The sequence below is a fragment of the Alligator mississippiensis genome, chromosome 5 (assembly GCF_030867095.1).
Source record: "Alligator mississippiensis isolate rAllMis1 chromosome 5, rAllMis1, whole genome shotgun sequence".
NCBI lineage: Eukaryota > Metazoa > Chordata > Crocodylia > Alligatoridae > Alligator > Alligator mississippiensis.
Window position 1 is genome coordinate 17,887,561 of NC_081828.1, and position 18,916 is coordinate 17,906,476.

Genomic DNA, 18,916 nt, shown 5'->3' on the forward strand with positions numbered 1-18,916 from the left:
ATAGCTGGAGCCCCTGGTGAGGGAATTCCAGGGGGGACCAAGTAGATGAGAAAGGCGGGGGGAACAGGGACCCACCTGCCAGTGCCACTGTCCCCTGCTGAACCCAGCACCCTGCACAGTCGCATCTGGCAGACTGTAGCAGGAGTGGGTCTAAGTTTTCCTCCTCCCCCCGGTCAGCTGGGGACAGTACCCTTTCCTTATGCCCAGAGGCAACCCCTCTGGATGGGGCAGGAGGATGGAAGGGAAGGTGAGGTGCTGCTGAATGGTGGAGTGCTCCAAGGAGAATGGAGAGGTGAGGGGTGGGAGAGACGTACCTGCTTTGGGGACTCGGTCTCTGGTAGCTGCTACCACAGTGCACTCTGCCTGCAGCCTCCCCTGTAGCACCCTTCTCATTGCTCATGTCCTTCTATATTTTAAGCCCTAGATTCACCTGTGCACCTGTGTATCTGAAGTGAGCTATATTTTTACCTCTAAGTCAAGCACCAGTGCAGTTGAGACTGATGTGAGGCTATTCTGGCCTGAGTAGGGGCTGAAACTACCTATGGTGTAAGATAGTGCAGCTTAAGCATACTATGGAACCAATGGATAGCCTGGAACAAACAAAGCACAATGCATTCCTGGCTGTCCCCTGTAAGGCAGCTTTATGGCTACTTTCTACTGGTAAGATTACATACCTGAATGTTTCAGTGTGATGATATTAAAATCGGCAGCCCAAAATGTTGCATTAATGTTCCACTCTATAGCTTTTCTCTGCTGTGAATCTCTTCTAGTTACATTCACAGCATAACTTTGATACATTACTCAGAAACAGTCTGTGAGCTAAGCTATATTCCAGTTCATTGATACTAATCATTTTACTGCATGTTATTAATATAGAAAGGCTGGAGATCTTAAAATGATATAGGATTGTCTTTTGGAGATTTTGTAGTCTGAAGTGACAGTTGCGGTCTGTATGTGATCACTAACAACATTAGTGTAAAATGTAGTAACTCTTAGAAAAAGGAAATGCAAATGGCAAAAATCAGTGCTGGGGTTTACAACTAGTCTACAAGTTGTGTCCAGAGTATACTCCACCCATGGTTCCCTGTTTGATGGAACTGGGCTGTTCCAGCAGTACTGAAGTATTGCAACCTATAGCTTTATTATTCAGTATGTTGATGCTGGCATAAACTTTGTCAGCATGGGCATCAGCCCTTGCGGAAAAATAGACACATTATATAATCTAATTATATATGTGAATGTACAAATGTGGCACCAGAAAGCACTGACTGGAAAGCATAAAGCTCAGACATGGTGTGACAATTGAATATTTTCCTTTGGCTAGTTTTCTCCATGTCTTCCCCCCCCACCCCATAACACTCTGGCTGCCAGTAAACATGCTTTCCTATATTTACAGTATTTCTCTCTCAGAGCAACTATTCCTGCATTTTGGACATTCACTACATTTGGATTGCATTATTATTGAGTCCAATGTAGTTTTCCAGGGCTGTTTCTTCAGGTCAGTTGAGAGTTAGGGCCCCTTACTGCCTGTTGCCCAAATACAAAGACACAGACAAATATTTTTTCTCTGCCTGTTGTAATGTATTAGGGACTTGCCTTGACATTCAGTTATGGTGAAGTATTGCCACAGCAAATGTAACATGTCAAAAGAACAAAAAATCATGGATGAAAGGGACCTCAAAGGTTCTGGATTTAGGACCAGGCATCTTGCAACTGATATGTCGGCTTGAATTTATGGTGGATGGTGTGGCCTCTCTTCAGTCGGCTCTTGGCTCCCCATATGTCATAGTTGTGGAAGAAGCGTGGTCCTTTTAAGGAGGAAATCCTAACCAATCCCTCTTTGAGTGGAATTGACCAGCAGGCCTAATCCTCCTGGTGTCTGCTGGGGAGAGGGATGAGACTGGTCCTTCTTCCAACCTCCTTTTTATGTTTTTCTTCCCTTTTTTTCTTTTTTCCAGGAAAGTCATTCTTTTGTCTCTCCTTCTCCCCTCTCTTCTGGTCCAGAACTGATTTGGGGTCCTATCTACACTTTCCCTTGCTTTGTGAGGTTGCCTGTTCATGTGTCAGTGGGGAACTTTTTGCCCTAGCCTCTTTCCTTTTACTCCATGATGCATTAGAAGAAACTAAACTGAAGCTGCTGATAGGGAGGGCGTTAGAGACTGCCCTTTCTTCTACTCTTCCTTACTTCTTCAACAAGCAGAGGCAGTGCAAGGGGATCAGGGAGAAGCTGGAAGAAAACCCACTTCTGCATCCACAAGATAGTAGCAGCTATCACCAGAGTGAGGAACTGCAGGAAAAATGCACATAATTTCTAATTATCTTGGATGCAGGGCAGTTGGGACTGCCCTAGCCAGAACTGAATTGAACTGTAGCAACTGGACAGTTAGGTTTGTCAATACTACTACTGAAACGACAACTGCTTTCCGAAAGTAAATCCAGAGGCATTCATACAAAGATCATATTTTCTATTTGTTGCCCAAATACCAACAGTTTTCTACATTTGGGTTAATTCTTTTTTAGGAACAAGTAGATTTGCTTTCCATTATAATAGGCAAGAAATGAAATGTCACTTCTCCATCATGCCTGACTTGATTCAGATGAATCTCCTGAGCTATATTTTGAACTGCTTTCTTTCTTTGCCCCCCTTATCTCCTTTTATTTTGAAGATGCATAGTGAAGATAACTGGAGAAATGGTGCTGTCATTTCCTGCAGGAATTACCAGACATTTTGCCAATAATCCAGCTCCATCTGTTCTAACTTTTCGTGTGATAAATTACAACAGGTTAGAACATGTCCTGCCAAATCCTCAACTTCTCTGCTGGTAAATATAATTTTAAATACACTTTTTAGAAACTTAGAAATGCTTCTGTAAAGATGACTTGGAGGAAAGAGTTCAACCTAGATTCTACAGTAGTTAAATGCTTGGGTGTCTGGGCATTTTGTGGGGTATTCAAAAGTGCCTATCTGCATCTTTAGATGACCAAATGCCTTGCAGATTTACACTAAGATGAGTTCCTAACTGCTTGGGTTATTTTTGAAAATAAGACTTTGGCGCCCATGCCTCTTAGACACTTTTGAAAGTGTTACCTTCAGGCCCACAGTTGGCAATGCAGCAATGTTGGCTGGCACCAAAGGTTTCCAAGGGAAGTGGATAGTAAGTTCTTAACAGAAGCTGTTCACACTGTGCCTCACTGGCCAGTGCTTTGTATATCCATGGGGATAATAGCACTTGAAGTAAACATCAAGTTTTCTTGAACTAGTAAAAGTGGTTTGGATTATTTTTTTGTAAATGGAGAACTAAACCTTGTTATATTATTGTATATACTAAATCTTACTTTCTCTGATCACATCAGTTTATGCTTTTGTTTATGAAAAGAGCTAATTGTCTCTCCTTTCTATAGTGACAGTACACAGACTGATGCCAATACAAAGGAATTCTGGGTAAACATGCCAAATCTGATGACTCATCTAAAGAAAGTGTCTGAGCAGAAACCACAAGCTACATATTACAATGTGGACATGCTCAAATATCAGGTATTTTGCTTTTTGCAAAATAAAGCTCTGTCAGAATGGTTTTTAGCACATTAAGAGTTGATATAACAAGTTTCTCTAGCACAGAAGAGTAAATAACCTGAAATGGACTGCGGCTTACAGGAATTATGGGGACTTTTACACTGGTGCTACCTTCTGTGTCACTAGACTGGCTGTACAAACTTACTCTGACCATGCAAGGAATTACCAACTCTAACACCAATAAAGATTATCATATGTGTAAAAGCAAATTTCTCCCTCCACCCCCATGAGAACTAATGCCTTTTCTGTCATTTTGTAAGGTATCTGCCCAGGGTATTCAGTCTACTCCATTAAACCTTGCAGTGAACTGGCGGTGTGAATCTACAAGCACTGACCTTCGCATCGACTACAAATATAATACAGAAGCAATGACTACACCAGTAGCTCTGAACAATGTCCAGTTCCTTGTTCCCATGGATGGAGGAGTAACTAAACTTCAAGCTGTGCTTCCACCTGCTGTTTGGTATGAAATTGTAGTACAACAAAGCTGTCATCTATTATTTACCATCTCTGCCACTTTCCTGCTTATAATAGTGTTTTGTCCCGGATAGGTACAGCGACATGCTGCTATTTATGAACCTCCAGGTGAGACACTGGAGACCACAGTAGGGCTATTCAGCATTAGAATCTGCAGAAGGAGTCGGGGGAGGGCGGGGGGGCTTCATAGTAAGACAAGATGTGAAACACCACTGATTTTTTCAGGTTGTTGTCACAACGAGCATCCTGTTCAAAGCCCACATGTGCTAGGAAACTGAGGCACAGGATGGGAAAGAGTATAGTGTGTGAGAGCAGGTCAGTGGCAGAGCTGGGAGTTGCACCCTGGTCCCCTGAGTCTCTCAGCCCTGTGCTGTACCCACAAAAACTATTGCTTTTCAGTACAGAACTGCTGTCTTCCCCAGCTCAGACCCTTGTGTTAGGTGCTACGTTAGTAACTTTAACTGGGGCTGTTTAAGTAAACAGTGGAGAAGGGGCCACGGCACTCTCTCCGTAGCCATCGTTCACGTAGGCTACCCTGAGAAGCAGTGCCAGTCTCTCACAGTTGCACTGTAGTCCTCATACCAGTGCTTTGGCATTGATATTCATCCATAGATTTGACAGCATTTCACATTCACAAGCAGGTACTGTTAGCACTGGGAAATCAGGTGCAGAGACTTTGATTTGCTTGGCATCACAGAGCAAAGTATTGACCTAGCTGGGAAAACAGCTCAAAACTCTAGAGAATCTGGTCCCTATCTGCTGTCCCACACCACTGGTTTGTTGTTAGTATTTTAATTTTATACTAAATTTTAATTTAATTATTTGGATTAATTCAACATGAATTCAACAGGTAACACATGAGTGCCAGAGAGGCTGAGTTCACTACAGTTTCAAAAGCAAAGCAAAATTTGTGAGGTACAAGCTCAGGAGACTGAATTAGAAGAAGGTTTCTTAGTAGCACAACAAGGGCTGGGCAAGCGGGACACTGGCCCCAGGTGCTGACTTTTGGGCGATTGCAAAAATGATGTCTGCTAGGGCTGCTGACACCAGCCCAGCCACCACAGCTGTCACATCCACTGCTGCCGCCCAGGGAGCAGAAACTGCCCGTTACGCTTCTGAGTTTCCTTATTTCACATACCTGTCACTATTCAGGACTCCTCCACTGCCCCCTTGTCTCCTACATATGCGTTTCTGTCCCTTTATTTTTAGGAATGCTGAACAGCAAAGAATATTGTGGAAGATCCCTGATATCTCCCAGAAATCAGAAAATGGAGGTAAGAATTACACTCAGTCAATTCCTACTGTAAATGGCTTAATTGCAGGTATTGAGCAGTTTGTCATCTCTGTGCACATGCATCAGCAAATCAATTCCTGCTGAAAGTCTGCATCACAGAGCATTATTTCATAGTCCAGGAGCTAGTTAGCATTGTTAAATGTGAATAGGATCAGGATAACTGGGGCCTTTTTCAGTGTCATCCTTGCAGCACAAAGGGAACTTGGTAGTGGGCTTGGATTTTAATTTCATCAGACAAGTCAGATGAGTTCTAAAGGAAAAATCCTCTGTCCGCAGAGGGTCCCCCTACCAACTTATTGCTGCTTTCAGTCTGCAAGGTCACACCTTGAGCTGACTGCCCTTCCACATAACAGACATTTTTCACACTTGCATGTAATTTCTACATGCTATGATATAGGTGAGGTGGAAAATATGCTGAGTATATCTTTTAGATTGGGGTAATCAGCCCATGGCATGGGTACCACAAGTGGTATTGGACAGCCTGTGTGTGCATCAGGCAAACAGATTGGGGAGGTGACAGGCAGCACAGTGGCAGTTAGGGCAGGAAGGCAAAAGCAAAGGAGCACTATTGGACAGGGAGCACAGGGTAGGAAGCAGAAATCATAGCAGCATATCAGGCAGGGAACACAGGCCAGGGAGCAGAAAGCAGAACAGAAGAATGGGCAGGATGGGCAGGATAAGGGAATCAGAGTGGCACAGTGGGGAGAGGGGGTGCCAATTTGCAAGGTTGTTGGGTTGTTGGCTAATTTGTGGCACATCTGCCAAAAAAAAAAAAAAAAAAAAGTTGGCCCCCACTGTCTTAGGCTGCATTTATCCAGCAAAATTTCACTGCACTGTTCCAAGCAGGTTGCTTCCTAAACTGGAAGCAGTCTAGCCATCTCCGAGTGGCCCTTGGGTTGGGTTCTTGGCACTGCTGAGTGATAGTGCCCATTAGTTCACTCCCAAATTAATGCAGTCATCTGCACAGCCATGGTTGTACTGCTTCCCATGAGGAGGCAGGCTGTCTTGAGCAGACCAGTGTGCTTGTGTGTACTGTTGCTGTACAGTGTACATTTTGCTGTTTATATAACTTGGAGAACCAAATGTATCAATGGGCCCTTTCAAATAGTGTTTCCTATTGCATTTGCTTGCAATTTAGGATTCTCTGTTTATAGTCCATCTCACAAGCAGCATGTGTTGTTCTCTTGTAACGATCCCCTTCTGGAATTTTTAATCCAAAGGTGTAGGTTCTTTGCTGGCAAGATTCCAGCTCTCCGAAGGACCAAGCAAACCTTCCCCATTGGTAGTGCAGTTTACCAGTGAAGGAAGCACTCTGTCCAGCTGTGACATTGAACTTGTTGGAGCAGGGTACCGGTTTTCACTCATTAAAAAGAGATTTGCAGCAGGTAAGCATGTCATGAACTTCTCCTCAACTCTTTGGACTGTACCAAGAAGTGTGCAAGGCACTAGCCATCTGCCACGTACCCTCCTCTGCAGGAAGGAAATATTTGCAAGACAGTAGTTGGTATTTCTACTAAAATGGGTGCCCTTGGTGCTTACTTTGGTTACACATAGCGCTCTGATAAAAATTGCTTCTACAAAATACCTGTTATGGTTTTACCAAGAAATTTCTTTTTTTTTCCTTTCATCAACGTGAATATGAAGAAATTCCTCTCTAGGGTTCATACCAAAAAAAAAGTCTAAGGATTATTGTCAAATTATTACCTGTTTTAAGTGAGTTTTAGAGCTTCATCAAGATTTCTTGAATCATTTGCTCAGTTAGAAACTATGTCTATCAGGTGACCAGTTTTGATCTGGCCCTTTGGGTGCCTACTTAACACTGTTCTCACTGTTTTTTTCAAATGGCTGACTCAGCTGTACACAGACTATGACAAATTAAACATTACAGAGCTATCGTTGCTTTACCAAAGGACTTGAAGCTACAGGTACCACTCAGGTCTCCACTAAGTGATAAGCCAGGCGGGTGCTTTAAGCATCATTAAGGGATCCAGAGGAATTTCACTGGCAGAGTCTTCCCAAGATATAAACTTAATAAAAGCATTTCTAAGTGAGCCTCACCCCCTTCCCTCCTTTCTCCTCTTTGTGGATAGTACCGTCTGACTCTGGATTGTATGGTAGAGTAGAAGGTGCAGGTAATCTGTTCCATTTAGCTTTCCCTTGGCACTGAGAGAATAAGTGCCTTTGTGTGCTAATTTGGCATTTCATAAATGCATGGACAGATGCCTAGTCAAAAATACAATTGAAATGCAGATTTGTTCCAACTTCTAGTGTGAAATTTGGAATAACTCCATTGAAGCCAATGAAGCAAGGTCAGAGTAGAACTAGTGTGAGATCTGCATCACTGTTTATGCTCACTATAGCTCTAGAAACCAAACTGATGGGAAAAATTACATACTCAGTAACCTGTTGTTTTAATGTATTCTGTTTATAGGAAAATACTTGGCTGATAACTAATGGAAGCATATGCAAGTATATGGAAAATCCATATAACCAAGGACTGCTGTATATCGAACGGGTTTTATTTACAGTTTAAGGAAAATGAACTAAATCCTGCACTTGGGACATTTCTGTTGGAAGTGTCAGCGACTTTCAGCATTTTTTCCTCAGAAAACACTGTTTTGACCAGTCTTACAGTATTTACTTCTAGATGTAACATTGTTAATGGTTTTAAAATGTAATTATTGTATTTGTAAATTGTACTCATTCCAGTAAGGCTGTATTTTGGCAGTTAGACACCTGAGTTTTAGCATTTTACCATTCATGAAATGGATGTAATTTAAACTGTGGTATATAAATTTAATAGTAGTACTGTTGAATGGCACAATGCTTACAGAGGTAGATTACATTTTGTCAATATATAAGATTTAAATACAATACAGATAGCTGTTATAAAGGGGGTGCCTCATAAAAAAAAAAAAAGTTAAGTAGAACCTGCAAACTGATCTACTTTTTCTTCAGTCCTTAGTATGTCTTATAGTGATAAATTAAAAGCTCTATCTTCAGATGTTTAGCTGTAACTGCAAAACAATATTTCAGTAAATGTTGAGGTTTATGACTTATTCTCCTTCAAAAAGCAAAACAGAAGAGTCTCACTTAAAAATCTCACTTTTATTTTAAATGGTCATAACAAAAAAAAAATCTTTCCAACAATGACCTTTTACTTCTATGCCCTGCAGATTAACTGTAAGAAATTCCAGTTACCATTAAATAGGTGTTGGACTCTTGGATTTTCCCCCAATATTCTGACACATTACAGATGTGCAGATTATGAATTTAGAAGGCAGTTTAAGACGTTCAGTGATGACTTTGAGCCTACAGGCCTCCGACCAGATCTAAAGTTACTGTATTAAATGGCATATTTTTCAACAACTGTTTCCTGTTTTGCAGTCCTGTCTATAGGCTTGTTTGGCTAGTTTTCTTTTCCTCTCTATTTTTTGACTATAAATAATGTGCAAAATGCTTTATAGATTTGTAAGAAGATGTTCCTTGTCCAAAGATCTTACCTTTTAAGCAGACAAAAACACAAGTATATGGAAAAAGAATGCAAGATAATCCTGATATTTAGCTCTCGTTTGACACTTTTATTCACATATCTTGAAGTATGTTGTGTAGGCGAATGGTTTATCTCTGTTTCACATGGGGGGAAACTGAGGCATTGTCTTGCCTTAGGTAAAAGTGAGTCAGTGGCAAAGGCAAGAATAAAATCTTGGTCTCCTAAATTTGTCTTGCCACAGGACATCTCTGCTTTGAGGAAAAAGCCTGAATGGTTACAATGGCCAGTTCAAATGTCTCAAAAGGTTTGAAGGTTATTTCCTGTGCCTATAATGGAGTAAGCCAGTAGCACTAGTAGACATTTTTTAAAGTGCAGCCAACCCTGTGTACACTTGAGTGCACAGCTTGTTCGTTCCATGACTTTGATTTGGTAATATTTTTTTTTCAGCTTGAAATGTAATATAAGCTAAACAAAAAAGCTTTGGGCTGATGCATGAAATGGGATGACTAGTTACATAGCTGAGCAGTTAATTGGGCCTGTTTGTCCTTTTTGCCTGCACAAAACTTGCGTTTGTACATGAAGATCTTGCATCAGAAAATGACTGTTCTTAGAGGGGGGGGGAAAATTTCTTTGAGGAAATGCACTATGAGAATAAAAAAGGCTGTGTAACATGAGGCTGTTGCTAAAACTCTGGCTCTAAATATTTCCTCTAGGATCAGAAAAGCCAGCCCTAGTCTTAGGGCTGTGCTTACTGTTCCTGTGGACCTGGGAACAGAATGGCAAGTCAAGGCTCTCTAGTGTGGATGCAAGATGTAAAATTTGCCTTGTTTATAGGATATTATTTTAGAGAAATATTATTTAAGTTTTGAAAACTTAAAAATGTGCAGTTTAATAGATGAATACGCTGGTCTTCATGAGAAAACACACGGTATTTTTGTTTCGACAGTTCTCTTCAGTTCTTTCACTCTTGCATGTGAGACTATTAACTTCACAAATTTTCACGCCTGCTGTGGTGACTAGCTTTTGCTTTTACACTTTGTACTTTGAAAAGCCTTCGGATAAGAAGCACTTCTTGTTGTGTATAAACTGTCAAATGAAAGATGGGCTGTAGATCCAAACACTTCAGCCTGGAGGGAAGTTGGATTATCTATTGCTCTTTGTGTAAAGGACAATTTAAAAACATTTTTTTAGTAAAAATTGATATGTCATAGCCTACTGCTGGCAACATGGTGATAGAATTTGTGATATTCATGGCATGATGGCTGAGAAGGTGAAAAGCCAGTTTCCGTCTCATTTAAATAAAAGAATCTTATGTGTTTTTTAAAAAAAAAGAAAAAACCTATTCAAAATAAATACTGAAGTTGTTCCAATATTGAGGTGCACAGAAAACTAGAACCATGCATTGCTTGTGGTGTTGGATATCCTACAAGTGTTAGGATAGTACTTATTTTACTCTCTCAGATGTTGGCAGCAAAAGGCTTACAAATATCACTTCAAGGTAAAAAAATTTCTGGCATGTATATCAATTCGATGTGCTGAAAAGTGCTTATTAGCAACAGATTTTTCAGAGTGCTTTAAAAAAATACAGAAAACAGGGGTAATTTTTAGAGCACATTTTATACTTTACAGAGACTTCTAGATTAAACTGATTCAGAAATGTACTTGATAACCAATCTTCGTGCATGTTCACAAAAAATTAAATATAAGAGTACGGGATAAAGTGCAATCAAATTTTGAAAATTCACACGTTCTCCCGGCATTTGGAAGTGAACATGACAATATTTCAAAAGGGAATATTGACCCAAAAGTTTGATTTCCTCCTTCCCTCCTCCCCTTCTCAGTGATTGGAAATAGGGTTCTGTGTACTGTGTAAGCTATATCTATTTGAAAATATGAATTAAATATATGGGAAGCAATTTAAAATGAACAACCTACAAGAAAAAAAAAATTATTTTTTTTGTAATTAGTTCATAAAATATACTGAGTATCACTTAGCAATCCTTGCTTCAAGAGTGGGTCCATATTGCATTCTGGAAAAGAATGTGTTGTCTTTTTTAATGCAAATATTGCAGGTAACATGCATCTCACTTTATTTTAAGGAGCCTTAGAATTTAATGTAAACACCGATTATGGCAGCTTTTTAAAATAATGTTGCCAAAAAAAGACTAGTTCTACTTATGCTAGAAAAGGCCCCCAAAAAATTCATGAAAGGACTACATGTCCATGCTGTACATGTACAACTTGGTAACTGAAATAAAAATGCATGCATTCCCTGATGTGAACTGAATATGAGTAGACAAGAGTAGGATGCATAGGTACCTCTACACCAATATGCAGCACTATGTTAGAAGTAAAAAGTAGTAAATACTGCCGTCTGTTATGAAAAAAGCTGTGTTCTGTTGAAGGAAACCCTCATGGTAAAACAATATCTTATGAAGACTGAATTGTAACAAGGCTGAAACACAAGGTATTTCCATAGGGGAGAGTAAGTATGTCAAGTAACTGTAACTTTTTATCCAGAACTGACTGTTTGATTTAGTCAAATCTGGAATTGTCCATCCCAACTAGTGAAACAGTTGTACCATGTCAGAAGGGCAATTCTATTGAAGAATGAATTGCGTAGACTTGGCTCTGCTCCACTGCCTCTGCTCTGCTCAATGTATCCCTGATTTTTTTTGTTTGAATGAGAGGTGGTAGGTCTTGTTAGGACCGTTCCCAGAAATGCCAAGAATGAATGCAAGTGTCCAAAGTAATCTAGTCTAGCACTTGTGTAGTCCCTGGATCTATTAACTTCAGAATCCTTAACTAATCTGTAGGCTTTGAGTACATTTGCACACATGTGCATGGTGAGGCTGTAGGTGAGGCTTAGATCAAATGTGCAGCAAATTTGGTGTTTGAATGCATACATTCAGATGTGTGCACGCAAAGTATAAGAACAGCAAACTGAGCCCTACACAAGAATCCCTAAGAAGAATGTGCCTGTGAAAACACACCAAAAATCATGAGGCAAGTTACAAGTCATCTTTCCTCAAAATAAAAATTCAGCAAGTATGTTTTAGTAAAGAAAGGGTGGGTAAATGTGCACGTGGCATCTTTGATGTACTCTGTCAGGCTCTACAGCCTGTTAACCTACTTTGGGCAGCACCAGTGGAACATAAGCATAGCCTAGTTGGCCAAATGAAGAAATTGCCCAATCTACCTGAATCTCCCAGTGGTGCAGAGCTACCATGGTATTCCTTCCCAGCCACTGTTGGAGGCACGTAGCCACGGTGTCCCTAAGCCTGCCTGCCTGATTTCCAGCTCCCAGAATGGGTCCTGCTGGCAACTGATTTAAGATAGCCAGCCTTCAGATTGCTCTTACCCTTGGTAAATCCCAGCCCCCATTTATGCAGAGCACAGCACAGTACCTATGAGATGACTTTGTGTCCCTTCAGCTGGGATAGTTTTCAAACCAGCAAATTCTTATAGGGCAGTTTTTCCAATACATTAATGTTAAACAGGGTTCTCTCCAGTATCACTTACTAGTGGTCTTCTCTTTTCTACATATTTTCTACATTCCTGTGTCAGAAAAGTTCAGTCTACATTGATTAATTATTTCTTCTGTTCCTATCAGGGTCTCACTGTGGGGAAAGGGTAAAAAGATTCTCATCTAGGTTCAGCTCCTTTACCATGCAGGTCCCTTTCAATATGCATTTGGGGCAACTAGTGGAGTTTTTTAGTCTTCCAGCAGTGGTGCTGTTTGGGGAGGAAGAGTTTAAATGTACTAGTTTCATACTGATATTTGATTCTGGCATGTGCCTTTCCTCATCCACATGAGTGTGGGTAGATGCTAACAGCTCAGGATATATGGGTAGCATTTATGGGAGGTATCAGAGGCCAATTTTGAGCACCATCCACATAAGAGACTACAATAAGATAATTCTACCACTTGATTCACACTTCTGCACTAGCTAATAGCATAAGTTTTCTCTTCCTTGCAGCAGAGCCATTACCTTGCAAATTCCAAAAAAATTCAGATACTTCACAAGCCATCTCACAAGCCCCTGTAACATGTAAAGATATGAATCTGTCTCATACAAGTGCTTTCTTCTTCTTATACACATGTCCCCCTGGAGAAAAAGAGATGTATGAGTATAAAGTTAGAAAACTAAATTCTTCTAGCTTTTTGTCGTTAAGTAACATTCAACTTATACAAGCTATTTTTTAAGATGAGGGCAAGTGTAATATCTTTCCTAGAGGAGGACTGAAGTCAGTTTATCTGGCTTTAATTATCTGGGAGTAGCTTAACAGCATTTGAATTGAGTGTTTTGATTCAGCCTACTATGAACATTGTAGTCATCAGCAAAATTCAAATAAAAACAGGTCTGGATTTTTAGCTTCCTCAAAATGTTTTTCATTTGGGCCTATTCCTTTTTCTGTGACAAATAAAATAGTATGTATAAATAGACCTTTATTGAAAACAATACACTCAACTGCTTTTCTCCACAAGTTTTCTCCTTCATTGTTTCTGATATGCTCTTTAAGACCCCAGGATTGCAAAATTTCAGTACAAGTAAGATTCACATTGAGTTTAGAGGGAATTTTACTTCCAGCATTGCCATAGACATGGGTCTTTAGATCTTAATAAAGAAGAGATTAACTTTTTTTTACTTTTCTTCTGTCTATTGTGAACATGTTTCTGCCACTGAAATGCAAAAAGAGGTCTTTCTGGTTCACTACATAGTGGGAGCGGCCACACGAGATGCAAACTGTGCAGTAGCCTAATAACAATGCACAGCAGCGTGCCAGGCAGAAACCATGCTACTTTGCTACTGTGCAGTAGTATTAGGCTACTGTGCAGTAAGTGTCACTAAAAACCCATCCACCAGCACTACTGTGCAGTAGCATGAGTTACTGTGCATTGATTTAGTACTTGGTTAACCAAGTACCAAACTTAATGTACACTAACTGTGGCGCAGTAATGAACGTGTGGATGTGCCCACTATGTTCTACAGTACCATGTATCAGAATGGTGCCTGCTTAGAACTATCTGCTGCTATAAAGTAATTTATAGCAGAATTGTAGTGTTTTGGGTGAAAGAATTGTAGAGTTTTGTTCTTTTCTCTCCCTCCAGTACCATTTATCATCAGAGTATTCTTTTGGGGAAAGTCAAAGCTGTGGCCTAAACAATTTGGCTGTGGTATCATAATTCTCAAATAATCTATAGTTCTCTTTGTACAGGACTTTTTAGACCAATTTTCCACCTTGGCATATTTCTTATTATCTATCGAAAATCATTCAAAATTATGAAAAACTACCTTATAAAAGTGATAGATTTGGCTTTTATTTTTCTTCTTCAATATCACTCCCTCATTGTACAGCTTTTTCTTTTAAGGGTTCTTGCTGTAAAGATCCATCTTAAATTAACGTCCCTTTATATAACACAAGTATAATGTGACGTAGAAAATGTTTGCCACACAGCCTTATAGAAAGGGGGTTTTGTTACAAATGGGTGTCTTCTGTATGCAGTCTAGACTCCTAAAATATTAGTGGGTTTTTTTTATTTATTCTTATCTGCAGCATGACAGTTTTAGGTATACTTTATTACAGTTACATTCCAAAGTATAGAAAGGAAAAAATGTCATTATGTGTTGTAATGTTAAGCTGAAAATCTAGTTCACCCAAACCAAAATATTGTTTCTGTTTACTAGAGACAGGACAAAAAGAGAAGCCCCTTTATAGGAGAGAGTGTAGGTTGGGTTTTTTTTCTGTTGCTTTCTGTGTATAGGAGGATATAATACCTGCAGTCTGCTCTGCACAGCGGACATGGAAGAATGTCATTACAGTATGTAATTATGAAATATCTATCTGCACTTTTGACAATGAAGATCCAGCTATTTATCTCTTTGTTTGTATTAAAGTGAGCAGAAATAAATAATTAGGTATTTCTTTAGCATCTCCAGTGTCCAATTTTGAAAACGGGTCTTGCTCATTTGCAATTTTACACTCATAAATAATTGTGAGCAGAATGAACTGTAGGTGCACATGTTAGCACTAGATAGCTAAATCAAAAGCAGTTGAGCTTATAAAAATATCACTGGTGTTGCAATTAATTGTACTTGCAATCATGTGAATATACAAAGTAAAGGGCTGGCTCAAGTCCCTTAAGTGTTGCCCTTGAAAGTGAAAAATACCTTCATGTTTATTAAGTGTAATTCTGGACAAAATAAAGCCAAATGGTCATGGCATTATGTTTAATTGTAGTGCTAATTTTGAAGAGCTGCACACAAGCAGTCACTGGTGAAACGATCTTGTGTGAATGCTTTAATGGTGCTTTCTGAGATTCTTCCAGCAGGAGCATAGCATAAACAATCACTGCATCATTTTTATATCAGGCATTTTAAAATGGCTGGATTACAATCAAAGGTGTAATATTTTTAAGCAACCTGATAAGGACATTCTAAAGCATCTTTCAGTAGAAGTTTACAATGTAATATAAAAATGTTATGTTGGTTTTCAGACTTTTCATCTGAATTTTGTTCCTCAGTTTTACAGCAACTTGACATGGAGGTGCAGTCTCTATGCGTGTGTGCACTTCATGGACAAGTATGTCACAATTCTGCATGTACAGGGGAACTCTGAATAGCTTGACATTTTTCTAAATAGAGTACAAAATACTGCCACACTCAAATGTAGACTTGGGGAAGCCAGAATACAGAATTCCTTCCCCCGTTCTTTTGTTGTAATGGGCATTGTAACATACACGCTTATTTAAAATCTCCATTTTAAAGCTTACCCTGACAGAAAGAGGTGATATCCAAATAATTAGTATTTTCGCATAAGGATATTGCTGTCTCAAAAAAAGACTATTCCTTAGCCAAAATTCTTGTTTGTTTGCAAGCTTCCTAGGAAAATAAAATCTTGTGGAGATTGACATTTTTTTTTGCTTTAGAAATGTAAGGCAAGGGAACTCTCCTTGTGTGACCTCCACTTTTATCTTTGGTGGGAGTGCAGGTATTGCTGCTAAACAGTTTTTGCTTGAAAATTGCAAGTGTTAATGTGGTGATGTTGTTCAAAGGTTTACATATAAGCAGGACTTCACTACAGGCCAAGCAGTATGTGATTGAATCAACTTTAATGGAGGAATCAGAATAATATTATTCTCCTGTTTGAAATTTGACTGATGTATAAAAGAGATACTGCAGTTTAATTCTTAATTGAAATATGCAGTATTTTAAAACCATGCCTTTCTTCCCCCCCGGATACCTAAGAAAATAAACATAATACGGGTGTCTTATGTAAAGTTCAGGAATTTTGAAAGATGACGGACTTGCCTGTTACTTTAGGTCAAAGAAATTCTGTCTAAATGTTTGTTGTCATGGAGTGCGGGGGGTACATTGGGTCAAATTATTATATTTAAGATGCAAAGCCCCAGTTCTGCAAATGTTTCTGTATTTGTCAATGGAACTTAACACATGACTAAACTTTAACCATATGTGGAAATATTTATGGGCATAGGCCTATGTCTTATGTTGTTATAATGCTCGTAATCTAAAAACTAAACAACAGAAGTGGATTGGAATTCCCAGCATATTGCCCTATATTAAACTATATCATTTTTTAAAAAATACTTTGTGTATAAAGTGTTTATAAATATTTGTGGATTAAGATACACAAGTATATTTTTAAGATTTAAGTTAAAAAGTTTAATGTCTGGCCTTTTTAGCCTACACATGCAATGATACATTTAGTCTATGATGCCCTGGTTACTGCTTAGTCTGTGATGAAAACTTTGCTGCTTATCTAATGTTCTCAGAGAAAAATTGCAAAAGGTGTAAAGGTTTGCTGCATATGAAATACAGCAGCAAAACCTTTGTATTGACCACTGGTAATATGAATGTGTTGTACTGATTTGTTGAAGATAATCATGAAACAACATATTTTAAATGTTACTTGCCTTATAGATTAGGATACAAATATGTGGATATCATTTTTGTAAATAATGTTTTTTATAAATGTCTTTCCTTCATGGTTTTTTTCCCCAAACACCCATTTCACAAAATCCTGAATATGCAATTATTTACCATACATAATATTACAGCAAATAAATCCCCACTTCTGAACAAAGTTTATTAATTCTATACATAAGAATGAAATGAAATATCTGATTACGTTGTAATTTAAATGTGCGGATTTTTTTCTTGAAAATAAATGAAAACATGAAAATATGCTTTTTTTGTTAGTTTTTTTGGATCAGTTTTGTATTCAAGAGTAGCATTTCTAATGCAATTACGCATTTGGACATGTGATAGGGGACTGGAACCAATCATCTCTCTTCCTTGAAACTAAAAATAATGGTCCATCTACCATGTACATATATATATTTATTTTAGTCCCTTTTCATTGTTTAATACTGAAGAATGACAAGATCTGTAGTCCTGCCCTGCTCCTTTCAATATGTAGCTGGTGATCCTGCAGAATTGTTGGCTAGTTTTTGGTAATATTTGCTTCTAAATAGAAATGTTATAGCATTTAGAAATATTCAGTTTTTACCTTGCATGTATTTAGACTTGATTTGAGTTATAGGCAAGTATGCATCATTAATATGCACAAACCTTATTCAGAAAGGCTGTTGTGGTTGTCTTATGGAGGTAGAAACTAGTAAGTTCATAGTTTCATAGTAGAAGGTGAAATACTATACATTACAGGAGGGACTAAATCCTGTTATGCATGAAAAATACTGTATAACTTCCTCAAAATTATAGCACATTCTGCAAAACAAATTTTCTGAGTGTGCACAAATGAAATAATTAAGTGTAGATGTTACAAATAATCAAAAATGGGTCCTTTGAGAAATGTTGCATGCCAGATAATAATTTTGTCCCTCTCTATCAATCTCAGTAAAATAACATACTCCTTAATCAGTCCTTCCACACACTTAAAGCTTATTGGAATATTTTGTAAGGTTATCTTTGAATATTTAGGATTTTTGGTCACTCTTTCCCATTTTTCATAGCTAAAGGTTTCTCCTGAATTGGAGATCCCTGTGGCCCATAACACCTATAAGGACCCAGTGCTTGTATGTTTGGTATTGCCATGTTTATTGAGAAGGTAGCATGCACCTCTTGGTTGCTTTAATTCCTTATTGCTGGTTTTCAGAAGTTTGTGCTGAGCTGCTCCCCACAGGCAAAGGCCTTGAGACACTGCTCTACATTAACCAAGGTTTTGAGCTGCTAATTTTCTTTGTAATTTTTTAACCTTCCTCTCTATCCCTGTTTCGTTTCCCTGATGCTCCCTTGCACTGCCCTGGGCTTCTGAGTAATGGTTACACCAGCTACAAAATGCACTGCCTTTGTGTCCTATGCTGCCCCTGTATCATCTCCTTGTCTGTCCAAAGTCCAGGCCTCCATGGTAAGCTCACCTACTCACAGGAGAGCAAGCATCGCTGCAGGAGCCAGAGCCAGGATGTGGGACAGGGACTGGCATGGAATCGGAGGGGGTGGTTTGTTGAGAGGCACGGAGAGCATAGATGAGCAGGCGTGGATCCAGAAAGGTGCAGTTACCCCCTGCTGCTTCCCCCTGCCCCCCTTGCAGATTCCTGCTCCACCTGAAATTTAACACCAAGTGCCTGGCAGGCGGCAGCATTTCTGGTCAGGCAGCAACGAAGGAGTCAGCTGACCTCATGGATCATTTATAATCTACCTGATCCCTTCTAAACTATTCATTCCACAGCTGTTAATAACCCTCTATTGTTTTCAATCATCTTGATGTTCCACTAATCAAGCCAGCCTTTCTTCTGAACTTCAGCCGTCTGATGGCTGCTCCTGGTAAGGTGGTTCCTACCTCACAGCCCTGCAGGCTGCTTTAAATCTAGCCAAAAACATTACTTCAGGTGTGGAAACGTTAACCCAGGTGAGCATTAACTCGGGTACAGAAATAACTTTCAGTGACGCATGGGGTGCTCTGCCAAGATGCTCAGGTAAGCTCGATTTTGCCTTGTGCTTCTGAAAGAGATGTGCATTTCATCGTAATGACTGCAGGACTAATGAGACAACTCCTTTGGAGCTGTGCCTAGTCCACCGTGTTTTCAGCCATAAGA

General features: G+C 39.3%; 1 protein-coding gene across 1 annotated transcript in view; it reads left to right on the plus strand.

The window, feature by feature from the left end:
• SGIP1 (SH3GL interacting endocytic adaptor 1) overlaps nt 1–14,766 on the plus strand; it is a 195,654-nt gene extending 180,888 nt beyond the window's left edge. The window contains exons 22-27 of the mRNA XM_059727918.1: nt 2,667–2,822; nt 3,403–3,535; nt 3,835–4,037; nt 5,261–5,325; nt 6,566–6,730; nt 7,777–14,766. Of these exons, the coding sequence (XP_059583901.1) occupies nt 2,667–2,822; nt 3,403–3,535; nt 3,835–4,037; nt 5,261–5,325; nt 6,566–6,730; nt 7,777–7,799 (745 nt within the window). The 3' untranslated portion in view covers nt 7,800–14,766. The remainder of the gene's footprint in view (nt 1–2,666; nt 2,823–3,402; nt 3,536–3,834; nt 4,038–5,260; nt 5,326–6,565; nt 6,731–7,776) is intronic.
• The last annotated feature ends 4,150 nt before the right edge of the window (nt 14,767–18,916 follow it).